The 13,312-nt window shown below is 34.8% G+C and overlaps 1 protein-coding gene across 1 annotated transcript; it reads left to right on the top strand.

The window, feature by feature from the left end:
* Positions 1 to 4,412, top strand: Fkbp12 (peptidyl-prolyl cis-trans isomerase Fkbp12). Its single transcript, XM_089648820.1, has 3 exons — positions 1 to 128; positions 3,032 to 3,192; positions 3,813 to 4,412. The coding sequence occupies exons 1-3, from the start codon at positions 92 to 94 to the stop codon at positions 3,939 to 3,941; spliced, it is 327 nt and encodes a 108-aa protein (XP_089504946.1). The 5' UTR covers positions 1 to 91; the 3' UTR covers positions 3,942 to 4,412.
* The last annotated feature ends 8,900 nt before the right edge of the window (positions 4,413 to 13,312 follow it).

Here is a 13,312-nt window from a genome sequence, read left to right as displayed (position 1 = left end):
ATTTTCTATGCAACCAAAAGTTTTGTCTATGTGTTTTTAGTTTTCATTTTCAATCCGTCTGGTTGGTTTGGGTGCTGTTAGAAAAATCGAAATGGGTGTGGATATTGAGACAACTAAGCCTGGAGATGGTATGTAGTATCATAATTTAAACATCTTTATTTTATAAAGAGGCTGTTCGTTAATTTTTTTATAGATACTAATATCGTAAAACATGTTTTTTTTTATTTCGCGGCACGCGCTACCGGTAAGCCTTTCCTGTCCGCCATATTCCCACCGGCTTGTAGCTACTAATCCAGAAGAGTCTATCTACTAATCTTCGTTTCGGAATATCATGTTTATATTTAAAAAAATGTTTTTTAAGTTAATTTCCTCGCCGTGATTAATTTTCCGAAGTTCACTTCGTGGAAAATATAGTAATTAAACCCAATATTGAAAGCTCGGCAGTCTTGTTCTTCGAAACGGCAGTGATCCTTGCGGCACGTAGTAGAACTATAATAATATTCCTGTAGTAAAACTACACAGTCGTTATTCTCCCTAGCTAATTCTCCAGTTCTAGCCCACTCCGCTAGGTGGAAAATGTCCACCTCCCTAATGATGCGATTTTAATCGAGTTTCCCATCTTGTAATTTGCGTTATTTTTTAACGCCATATAAGTGCATATAAGCAGATTAATCGATCTAGTTTCTGATTATATGTACACAGGGCTAGCCTTCAATAAATTTAATTAACCTCATTATCTAAGCAGAATCGAGAATTGCCGATAAAAGTCCAAATGTCAAACTGCCATCGGAATATCAACGATTATAGATGCATGCATAAGTTTACAGAAATTTTGACCTTGAATATTAAGTAGATACCTGGTGATAAAGTTGTTTACTGTTCCATGGCTTCATAAGTCTAGTATTTAAAGAGTCATCTATCGATAAAAAGCATGCTTTCATAAAACTTACTATCAACTATTTATAATCTTATCTATTATGGCAGTGATTTTGTAGACGATATCGCCCCCTTGGGCGCTTGAAGGATCCAGGGGGGCGGTGATAAACTGAGAGCAATTAATGGAACTGAAAAAATGTGGTTATTTGAATACAGAAATTCAGAAAAAAAACATTTAGTTAAACCGAGAAGTAACTAATTAAAGCTTATTGGTAAAATTTTATTTACGACTACCGTTTAATAAGCATTTTAAAAAAAACCTTTGATTCAACTTAACGACAATAAACAACAACTTTGTGAATTTACGATGGAAAATAGTGCTATTTAATATTAATATATGCGACAATCTACAAACTGACGCACCATTTTGGTAAAGGTCGTAGGTAAAAATTTACTGACTTATTTAATACAAATCTTTTCCCTGCTCCTCTTGTCAAAATCTTTGTTTTGTTTGATATTGACTGAAGAGCGAAATTGTTTTAAGCTAGATTTTTGAAAACAGAACTGGATAAAATTGGTACATTCTTAAGTATAGTGTCTTCACTAAATTTAGTAGAGCTTCAAACCTTTTAGAATAGAAAATGTGTTTTTTTTTGCATTTTAATTATAAATCTTGTCACCAGAGCAGATAACAGCAAGTTGTATTGTCGACGTAACCGTTAGGCCGAGTTCGGAAGATTTATTATGACACAGATATATCCGCTTATGTTTATAAGTTAGTAGGTATCTTTATGCCTGCTTTTCACCATTACGGTGGAAACCTCTGACCATTGATGACAACTGTTAACCATTAGCAGGAAAACAAATTGGTTTCACTTTATGAGCAATTATTAACTGCTTGTGAAGCAACAAAAGCAGCTATACTTTACCAGCATACTTTCATTCTGCATTAAACTTAAACTGCATTTTGATGACTGCATTATCACTCTTTGATATACTGATCTGATATTTATATAAATATTGTGATATTTCCGAGCCCTGTCGATAGGTGAGTTCAATACATTGATTTCCAAACATTGTTTCCTCGATTTAGCCTCCAAGCCCCCGCATTCCCAATTTATACCGATTTATTACAAGTTTCCCTTTAACTATTTAAGTTTTAAGTTCCAAAAAAAAAAGTTATTTTTGAAGATAATATCAATACATTTGTTATGCGGAAATTTTAATTATATGAAATTCCCTCGATAGAAAAAAATCGCAAAGTAAGCTCCGAAAATTATTAAATACAAGTTTTATTTGGTTATTTAATATGTTATAGGCATGAAAAATTTCACAGTATATCTTTAAATGCAACTAAAGCATTTGTCTAGAGATTGTTGCTCTATCTCAAACGAGTTGTGTTTTATTAAATATTTTCACCATTTTCGCTTAATTGTTATCGTATGTTTTTAATATTAGCACGCTCCGTCTAACTTTCGTATTTAAATATCTCCCTTTCAAACCATCTTTGAACGCTTACTACGGGGATTTAAGGCTTTTTAGTTTTAGGGTCTCTTCAATAAATAAATAAACACTGTTAACTTCACTGAGTTTTATTTTACAATAGAACAATCACATGATGATTTTTAATATCTACACTTAAAAAGGCCCGATGTCTTTAAGGTAGTCGAAAGGACCCTGCTTGCTCTGCGGTTAGTAATGAAAGAAGAAGAAAGTTTCTAACAAACATTATGTTGGATAACTTTATATTTTTCAAATAAAGATAAAATGTTTTTATCTTGTGAGCCTTGAGTAGAACTCTACCTTATCAACTGAAAAATTACCTGATTTAGTCAAGTTCAAAACCTTAAAAGCATACACTTACAGAGGGCGGTAGTAGCTAGTTTTAACAAAGGCATCAACACTTTTGTATGAAGGTTCCACTAGGAATACCTTCGGTCCACCTCCGCTGTAATCTAAAATATATATATTTTTTAAATTTAAATCAAGACGTGTGTAATTAGGTGAACAAATGACCACAACTTATTTAAATAGTTTTCCAATGGAATTACCCCGAGCAATATCCGATGAATGATGGCCAATAAAAAAACACAAAATTCTCCAATAACTAAAATTTCATTTTCCAAGTCAAAATAATGTGTTTGTTGTGTTCCAGGAACCACCTTCCCCAAGACCGGCCAGACGGTGGTAGTGCATTACACGGGCACGCTACAGAACGGCACCAAGTTCGACTCCTCACGGGATCGCGGCCAGCCCTTCAAGTTCACCATCGGCAAGGGAGACGTCATCAAGGGATGGGACCAGGGGCTCGCGCAGGTAACATCTAACTAACCCCACAGATTAAACTAGTAGATATTCTGTGTCGTCCTGATGAAAGACGAGATCTTACTTAACCTACATTTCATCCTATGGCATGTTCCGCTACCTCCTTACGCCAAGTTTCGGACAATGTTACAGTATCCATCATCAGGTCAGATATGTAATTGGCAGATTGTAATTATAATATACCTGATGATGGACACTTTGCTGTCCGAAACATTGGCTAAAGAATGAGTATTGCAACACGGCATAATACCCCAAAAATGTTTTTGGCCGTGAAAATCTCATCATATCTGCTAGATAGCAGTTTGTCAATGCGTTTTTACTTAGAATCTTCATTTTTAATTTTAGGCTAGGTACCTAATAATATATCTTATTAAATTATTATTTTAATCATAGACAAATTCAATAGGATTTTCTAAACGCTTTCCCTAGCGCAGGTATTTTGAAATGTGTTTTTTTGTTAGCATCTTTGACCTTTTTGCGACCTTTAATTCCCTAACCTAACCTAACCTTATTCTATAACTAGTGATGGATTTCCTGACGAATGTGTGCAGCTAACATAATTTTTTTTTTAAATAACCGTCGTGATTATTTAATTCATATTTCTATTTCAGATGTCCGTGGGACAGCGCGCCCGTCTGACCTGCTCCCCCGACTTTGGCTACGGAGCTCGAGGACATCCCGGAGTCATTCCGGCCAACGCTGTTCTCATCTTCGATGTGGAGCTACTGAGAGTAGAATAACAACCCACCAACCACCCGGTCACAGCACAACAACAAACAGAAAACTCAAGTCGTGTTCGCCAGCGATATCCCTCATCACATTATAATGCTGTAAAAATAATCTAGCAATTAGCCAACTCGATTATTATTTGTTATTGCATTTTAATCTCTATTCACAATTAAGATACTTAATTTAGATACGAACATATAAACACCCCAATCTGATTTTCTTACAGTCATGAATGATCTGATGATGGAATCTAAAGCGAATGAATTTTCTCAAGCACATAATATTACATATTTAACAATCAATTATTATACCGTATTTTAATTATCGTATTGAAGCATTTAATAATATTAAAAAAAACTGTGGCATACATTTTCTTTAGGACATTTGTCTTTTATTTTTTTATCGTTAACATTATTTTGCAATGCTGTGTGAGATGTTTCTTTGATGTACAATTTAGTTTCAATAAAGAGTATGAAATATGATTTTCTTTGTATTTTAATTTTGTGCAGCGTGTTATATTTGCAACTCAGGAGCTGAATGCAATAACGACTTACAATGAAAATTGAATGATATATTGAAACAATTGTAAACTTTTTTTTATTTTTTTACTGTTACTGGTTTCAGCTTATTATAGCCATCTTCAGACGGGTACAATTATTCCTTAAATTATATCCACAACATTTGATTTGTTTTAATATTTTATTACAATGGAATTCCACCATGAATTGTCGGCATCAAAAGTTTTAAAGAATTGTAGTTTTGAACAAAACGTGTTTTTTGAAATGTGCAGTATTCACTCGTAACTAGTGTTCAAACTTATGCAAGTAGCTCCATCTGTGTAAAGACTACAGAAGTACTGTTTACACAGCAGATAAAGAAGGGATTGGAGATATCAAAAAGGCAATGGGAGCAAAAACAGCTTGTTCTTTGGCATGGGCTGAATTTTTTTTTTTTTGAATTTTGAAATCTCTATAGTCGGGAAAGATGCTCTATACAGGGTGTATCGGCACTAACCCGACAAACTTTAACCAGCTATTCTTTAGCACATTTGGAGTAAAAAATGTTATGGGCACTTTGCTGTCCGGTAGCATTTTTTTTCAATTAAAAACAAAAAAATTTCCACACTCCATCACTGTCATTGGCATTGCTTTTCGTGTTCAACAGCTGTTATAAGCAAGTATGTCGAAAAGCGTCTTCGCTCTTTCGCACACACTAAATAATAATAGTTAAAAATGAGACGAATGGTGCCGTGCCATTTCGTTGTGATTGTAAAAGCGCGCCAATATAGGTACACACGTACATTATTCAACGGAATTCAAATAAAATATTGCCAGATGGGTTTTCAAACTTTGACGAAGGATAAAACTGGTGAAAATATGAATAATAAATTTTTTATTTAAAAAAAATGTTACCAGACAGCAAAGTGCACATAAGATTTTTTACTCCAAATATGCTAAGGAATAGCTGGTTAAAGTTTGTCGGGTACGTACCGATACACCCTGTATATTAACAATTAAACTGTATAGTTTTATATTTTCTATTCTTGTACTCCTGCAAGAGCTCTTTTTTTCATTTTTGCAATTTTATCCAAGTATTTATGAAAGGAATGTTAATAATGCTTGTCGGTAATAATATTAACCACATTGAAAAACCTTAAATTCTGTTAAGTTTCTACGAAAGCTTCTGTACATCGACATTAAAAATGGCCATATTTTTTCCTGATTCTAACCTTGTTTTTGTAAAGCCATCTCTTCTCAAGAGTCCACAAATAGTAGCTGACGCTTCTGTTACAAGTATCACACATCTCAGTTTGGTTTGAGTGTGACAAGGAAAATTCTTTATCATTGGTTCTATGACATTGTCAATTATGGTGTGATCGATAATGACTTGTTCAATTTTCTCATTATTTAAAATTTGATGAGCGCTTGTTACATTTTCCTATTTTATAACATCAGTTAAAACAGGCACCTTATATATGAATAACGTCTATTTGCATTTTTATTTGCCAGGCTAAAAATGCTTTTTAGGGCCAACCTCTTGCATCATTTTTTCATTTGTCGTCTAACAATATGTTTTTGAGAGGCCATAAAAACGATGATACTGGATACATAATATCCTAAATCGCTGCGAAAATAGCATGCAAACACTATTCTTTCATGTAAACGTCTAGCACCAAAAACAAACACTGTTTTCTTAAGGCGATGCACTACGTCGTGTAATATTTTAAATTGAGCCGCTATCAATAATAACCCTTACGTAGATGGCGATAAGGTTTAAATTCCCGCTTAACACCATCCGCCTGTTTTGATTTATGCAAGAAAAAAACATGGCCAAAAAGTGCCTTTTATTGTATTTTGTGGATGATCAGGCATAAATATTTAATTTTTTTTCGATCATTTTATAAATAACTTAATTTGCCACACTATACAATAAAATCATAACCGAAAATGGGTTCGTAAGTAGGAGATTTTGAACTTTAAAGCAGTTTTCATAGGCCTTATACATTATTTTTTTTCTGGGCTTATAAAAAGACTTATCTAAAAAATACTCAATTATTTCAAAGGCCAAGATGTATTCTACTCGCAGTATTTAATTAAAGCATCTGAAACATTTCTAGGCGACCAAATTTTCAAACCAAAAACACATGATTTTGCATTACTACGTATGGCACTGCCCTAATTTGAGCCACATAGGTGCGTATGTGATTAATAAAAATATATTATGTGATGGTTTTTGCAAAGAAATGTAATCCGGATCGCTGTAGTGAGCCACTTGGAATGTACGATTTTACCAGGATTTATTTTTGACAAGTTTTCTTTGCAGAATCCGGAGTCAATGGCTTCACATAATTTCAGTAGATACAGCTGACCTATAATTAAATCCTGCTTACTTTCACCCCTGGCAATGTACACTGAATGGCTTTAAATTCCACGAAAGGAAATAGTTCACACTTATCTAAAGATTTTCCAATAATACCAATGAAACTTTGCGGGCCAGTCGCGGTTCCATCGATGAACCCAAAAAGATGTTTCAAAATGAGCTCTTTTGCGTATCGTCGCTCGAGTTCGTTTTTGTCCAACAGACCATTATGGGCGAAATTGAGTTAAGTGAAAAAAAAAGGATATTTTTTATGTGTTTTCAAGGCAAAGTTTGTCTTAAGTCCACCAAAATTAAACAACATTCCGAGTGTGTTTTTCCAACACTTTTCTACATCCAAATTAAAAACGTGTTTTCTGCGTAATTTGGAACGAATTTTACTTAAAAATAATAATTTATTTCACTTTAAATCATTTTAGTAAGCTTAGAATAAAGCTAATTTAATTGTATGTATATGCGTTTTTCGTAAAAAAAGCTTAGACGCGCTATTTCTCCCGATTTACGTTTTGGTCTGATGGATAAAAACGAACTATAGCGACGGTATAGCCAACAGAAAATTTAGTGTAAAGGATGTTTGAGGTGTGATTCAAGTTGCTGAATGACACCACCTTTTGTATATCGTGTTCAATGAAGTTCCGTCGCATCCAACTGCAACTAATAAAATGTGTTCCAAGTACTTGCTATCTGGTTTTCAAAACGTATTTTTCACAGGTTATCCTCCAAGTGTAAATTTGTAACCTTACGTCCGTCGAAATACATAATAAATTGATGGTGATCGATTATTAACTGCTTACTAGCAAGGGCAGTCCTTTTCTTTATTCAAGCTCGGCGAATGATACTCCTATCCACAAAGCGAGATGCATCACTCTGTAAAATTGAGTCAACATCTTGTAGTAGGTATAGGAGAAACGTTGGCAGTTCCTGCTTCATCCGAATATCTGCATGAGTTCTGGCCACAACATTGGAGGGGACCCACCCTTTCCCAACGGCTGTGTGAGGAAACTGATTGTTTAACCTCCTTAGCCGCACACGTCAGGACTCTAACTCTAATCTGGCCACAACAGGGAAATCTTTCACCGCTGCATTATTTTTTTCATATTAACTCCACACAGGAGGCCCTGAGGAAAATAATTTCCGTCGGGGCCTACGCCATCTTTGGGAATGCTGTGTGGAGAGAGTCAACATTTCTTCAATACCCATGTTGTAGAAGGAAGGAAACGCACAAATCGTTACACAGCCTAGCAACTAAACTTGGAACGAGTAGGAGAAATGTTCAGCATATTTTTAAGTTGTTCTTCACTTGGTATTGTTTTAACCAAATGCATATAAAATTCATTTTTCTGACTTCTTTGAGTCTGAAGTTTAAACTCCACGAAGGAACAACTTCAGTTAATTTGTTTTCAGACTAAATCTCATTATTTGTGTTTTCAATATTTTTATTAAATTTCAAAGTGGTTTCGGAGATACTAAATATTAATATTTTTTTATTTTGAATAATTACATAACAGAGCATCAATACCGCATATGATGAATTTGATATTATGAAAAACAAATTCTCTAAACTGAACCGCTCCACCCTATTGTGCATTCAGCTCCTTAATAAGGAAGTTGAGTCCATTTTTTTTATTTTTTTTTATCAATGTTCGCATTCAAACTTAAATACTGGTATTTTTTTTTTTTTTTTAAAGTTTGTTTTCATAATTAAATTAATTCTCAAAGTTTAAATTTTATTATGCCCGCCAAAACGAGCGGAATCCGAGCGGTAAGAGGCGGGGTGTGGTGTGACGTCATTAGAACTGTGAAAACCACGACGCTCAAGCATTTTGTATGGAAAAATTTTTAATTCTTCAACAAGGAATTCCAGTCATTTTTTTACCAATGTTAACCGTCTATTAGAATTGATGTTATTAAAAAAAAAGAAAATTGATTAAGATTTCATAGTTAAATTAATATTTTAAGTTAGAATATTTGCTTTTCCCGCCCGGTACGGTACTGTACGGTATTGCCGTCGCTACTTGTTGACGTTCCACGCGCTAATTCAGGACCACCGCGCAGAAAAGTAAAGACCAAAAGTAAAATAACGGTTTACAGCCCAGTTCACTGTGAGACCTTTCTGGGCGGCCGGCGGCCTGAAGTGTATCACATGCTATGTGACATGTATAATAATAAAAACTTCTAAGTTATGCAATAAACAACATATTATTATAAAGCACTATACGAATATGTATCTTTAGAAATCCATTTCATATAATAATAACAACAAATACGTACATATATTTGACAAACCCAAATAAACCTTTGGCCTATACACCTCTCTCATCTAAACCGACCATCTCTCATGTAATAGAAAGAGATGCACCATAGGTGATCCGTTGAACGTACAAGTCACGACACATGTGATGTCAGAATTCTTTCGACCAATCGTGGAGCGTCTACAGTCTATTGCTATTGAATGCTTTTTCAAGAACGTTTAACTAATTCTAAGAATAATAATATAGAAATATATTTATATTTTTAGAATCGATATTTTTTTATCTACATGAACATATTTTTTATAAGTCAAAATATTTTTCACTCAACTTCCTTATTGTAAAGGCTCTGGTAAACGAGCAACCATCGTCTTTCACTGGTGGAAGAAGACGGCAATACATTGCTGGAAGAAGTTTAACTTGTTTGAGTCGTCGAAACTATTCCACAGTTGAATTGTTGAACAAAAAAATGAACCGTTCTTATGTGATAAATGTTTATAGGCTGTTAACTCCGGGCACCGACTTGCCAATAATAATACTTAATGCAGCGCCCTTGAGGTTTTTACTAGAGCCGGCCCTGCCTATGAAGGGATTGACAGACTATTGCTGAAGGGATCAGGGCCGGCCCCGTGCAGGCGCAATTGGAGCAGTCCCCTCTGGAAACTGACTTGCCAAGGTGCTGATAATACCTAATAAGGCATCGCTTGGCTCAGGGCCGGACCTGGAAGGGACCAACGTCACTAATTCTTTAACGCATTTTTTATTGAAATACTGATAGAACAGACACAGCATTTGTTTGAAACCCGATTACCAGTCACCCGGTTACTTTCATTTGACGTAGGTTGGTAACATATTTATAATTTTTATTTTTATCAAACCTATTACCGATCAACCTTCCTGTCATCGGGAACCGGTTCCAAAAGTATCTGGAAAATTAAGATGTTCTCTGTAAGTCTCTGGAAAATGGGACCACAGTGATAGCCTATTTTAGATTTCAGGAATCTACCACCTCTATCAAATAGACAAATATTGTCTGTCGCTAGAAAGTGATTCGATATGTGATGCCCGGTCTACAAAATTCATACTCATGCATCTTCTATGGTCGCTCGCCACGCCACACCGGTACCCAGGTGCTGACAATCTATGGGCGTTTGCCTCTCCACACTGGCACTTCACTCGCCTCGCCACTCGACAGAGAGTAGGTTGCGAGACCCGGGTTCTGGTGAATAAATAGTCCGCTGGCTCTTTGGAAGCTCGTGAGTGGGTCATTCGATTGACCCAGGACTACTCACAATACACCCCAATTGGGGATGCCCTAGTACCACTAGATCCAGACGATTGGGAGCAGTTTGAACCCTTGAGCAGTATTCACATTTACATAATTACCATCATACTGGGAAAATGTTGCATCTACAATGGTGGGGGAATAATTAGCAGCGCAGTGGATAGAGTGGACCAACTAACCATTTATTAGAATACGAGCCTAAGAATGAGCCGTTCAAGAAAATGGTATCTAGTTTTATTTCTTTAGAAACTTTATTTTCCCTGAAAACTAAAGCACTTTTAAAAATAAGAAATATAAGTACATGTTGTTTTTCGCCTCGGCATTAGAAATTACGATAAACTTTAATACAGTTCCGTTTGATTCAACAACCTTAGCGTAGATAGCTCCGCTGTAACCTCTTTCTCGTCGAAGAATGTAACAGAAAAAGAGGTAGTCCGGACTACCGTAGTTCTAAAGCGATATGGCCACAATAATTTCTTGCATCATTATAATTTATCTAATTTTTTAAATTAGTTCAGTTCTCCGTCCGTGTCAGATTGGTTTTTTGGATCAGTCTAAGTTCGCAGTGTTCGCACAGCTGACGAACTGTCAGATTAATATTACCATACGCAAAACTTTTTTCTCCGAAACATTAAATAATACAAAACCATTTTTGAGATTAGCGTTTTCACTATTTTAGAATAATAGAGGATGTACATCATTCCAGATCCTATTTGACAATTATTATCGCTTTTAATAATTCCCATCGGTAATAACATTTTTGATTGAGGTACGTTTAAAATTTTTGAAGACATATTATTATGAACAATTCATTGGTTCCTACTCCGAACATTTCTTTTAGTTTAGGCGAGTGTTGTAATATGTGAAGAAATTTGCTTATATCTAGGGAAAAATATATCTTCGAATGGAATTATTTTTTGGATTAGTAAAATACATTATAATTGAGGAAAAATGAAGTTAAGTTGAAAGATAAATATTTTTAAATAGATGAATAAGTTGTGGAGTGAACTGGATTTTTAAAATATTTCTTTTTTCCTCGCAAAACTAAGAAATTATGATTATTAAATTTTAACTTAAATTTCTATTTTTAATTATTAACCCTAATACGTACCAGATAAAATGTTTCCTGTTTCTATTGTTTATTTATTTGATGAGCAGGCAGCATTCTGTTGATACGTTCATGTCCGATTTCACAACAATTGAAAACACAAAGAAATAAATGCAATCTTTATCTATCTTCGTATTTTTTTACTATAAGTATGAATACAACTAAACTGACAAAGTTAAACTAGTAAGTACTCCGCCACCCCAAAAACTAGGCAAGTGTCCAATTAGTGAAAGCAGCAAAATATGCTAAAAATTAAAACAGATATCACCTAAAATAAACTAACACCTGAATCGATCTTCCGTATAATTTCCATTATTTGGTTTAAAATTAAGATATTTTGTTTACGCTTGCGAGAAGACAACATTTTCTAAAATTATTAAAACAAAACGTGGAAGAACGAAACGAACATAAACACAAGCCACAGTTGCTGAAATTAACTGAGAACTAACCAAAATGTCCTAAAACAACAATTATTATTATTATTAACCCTGGTGACTGGTAAAATGGGCAGCGACAGCAAAAGGTAGACGGCGATATTGTAACTAAGTGTGGAAAAGTAAGACGACCCAAACCGTCGAGTCGTTGTACAAGGCCTGGCGCTCGAGCCTAGACACGCGGCGGACTGCTGAATTTGACACATGAATATCGGCGAAATATGGAGCTAGATGTTTTGCTTACAACCATTGATACTTGTCAGATAATCGAGTACCATGTTTTTTAAAGTTATGTATACATGACAATTATGTACCCAAATATTATATTTTGTAAAAAATGTATGTATTAATGTAACTATGATCTATATTAAAATAATAAAAAATAAAAAAAAATGTTTTGTAGAAATGAGATCCTTGAGGCGCATGTGTGGTAAAACCATGCATGATCGTGTGAGAAATATGGAGATCCGCAAAGAGTGCAAGGCTGATGTAAGCGTAGTTAGTAAGATTAACAAAGCAAAGCTAAGATACTCGATTGAATCAGATACTCGAGTCGGGCCATGTCAAGAGTCAGAATAATATTTTTTATTTTATATATTTTTATTTATTAAGTTAAAAGAAATTTTACATTTCACTTTCTTAACTTAAATATAAGAGAGTGTATGAGACGACGTATGAACGTGAATGAGGCAAGAAGTGTGTGCCAAGACTGAGTTGTTTGGCGGTCCGTCCTCTCTGCCTACCCCTGCGGGGAAACGGCGTGATGGCTAGTTAGTAAGTTGGGTTTTCTTATCTCACCCCTGCCCCTGACGTTGAAAAAACTTACAAATTCGATGAAATACATATTGGCTCGTTGTATTAGTTTGACTCATTGACAGTGTATAATTTAGTACGCAGCATGTTTGTAAATTAGCTCACTAAATTTTTTTCTTAAATATATCTATATTTTAGAAACATCGGGTATTATTCCCGGTTGTATCTATCAGTAGTCTTACTAAAATTGCTCTTATATTATTTTTTAAATGACTCTTCTTTTCTGAAATTATGGGTGCAGAACTGACTATTACCAACGGATAGGACATTGCTCTACTACTTATGATCTGCAACCTGCCGCATCAGTAATATAATCAGGATTTGTTTCCTGTATATGATTATTTTTCTCCGGCGTCCAGCTTTGAACACAGCCCTCCCTCAATTTTTCCCCGATTTGCTGATACTGAGCAGCTCTCATCCATCCGAAGCTCATCTCATCAAATAAACAACCACCAAAAATGACAATACTTCAATTGAATGACCTTGTCTCCGATTTCAATAGTAGTATTTAAATATTTTGAAGATTCTTGGGAAATGTTATTTTGTCACTGGGAAAGTTAGCACTTCGGCTATGGCAGCACCGGCTCAGTGTGAATGTTGTCATATGAAGATGAGA

The sequence above is a fragment of the Hesperophylax consimilis genome, chromosome 28 (genome assembly GCF_061612785.1).
Source record: "Hesperophylax consimilis isolate HC1 chromosome 28, BYU_Hcon_1.0, whole genome shotgun sequence".
NCBI lineage: Eukaryota > Metazoa > Arthropoda > Insecta > Trichoptera > Limnephilidae > Hesperophylax > Hesperophylax consimilis.
The sequence above is the reverse complement of the archived record's forward strand: the minus strand, read 5'-3'. Positions and strand labels throughout refer to the sequence as shown.

Coding starts and splice junctions, on each gene's coding strand:
- Fkbp12 (XM_089648820.1), top strand. CDS start 92: ATGGGTGTGGATATTGAGACAACTAAGCCTGGAGATG. Junction 129..3,031: donor GACAACTAAGCCTGGAGATG/GTATGTAGTATC, acceptor GTTGTGTTCCAG/GAACCACCTTCCCCAAGACC. Junction 3,193..3,812: donor GGGACCAGGGGCTCGCGCAG/GTAACATCTAAC, acceptor TTTCTATTTCAG/ATGTCCGTGGGACAGCGCGC.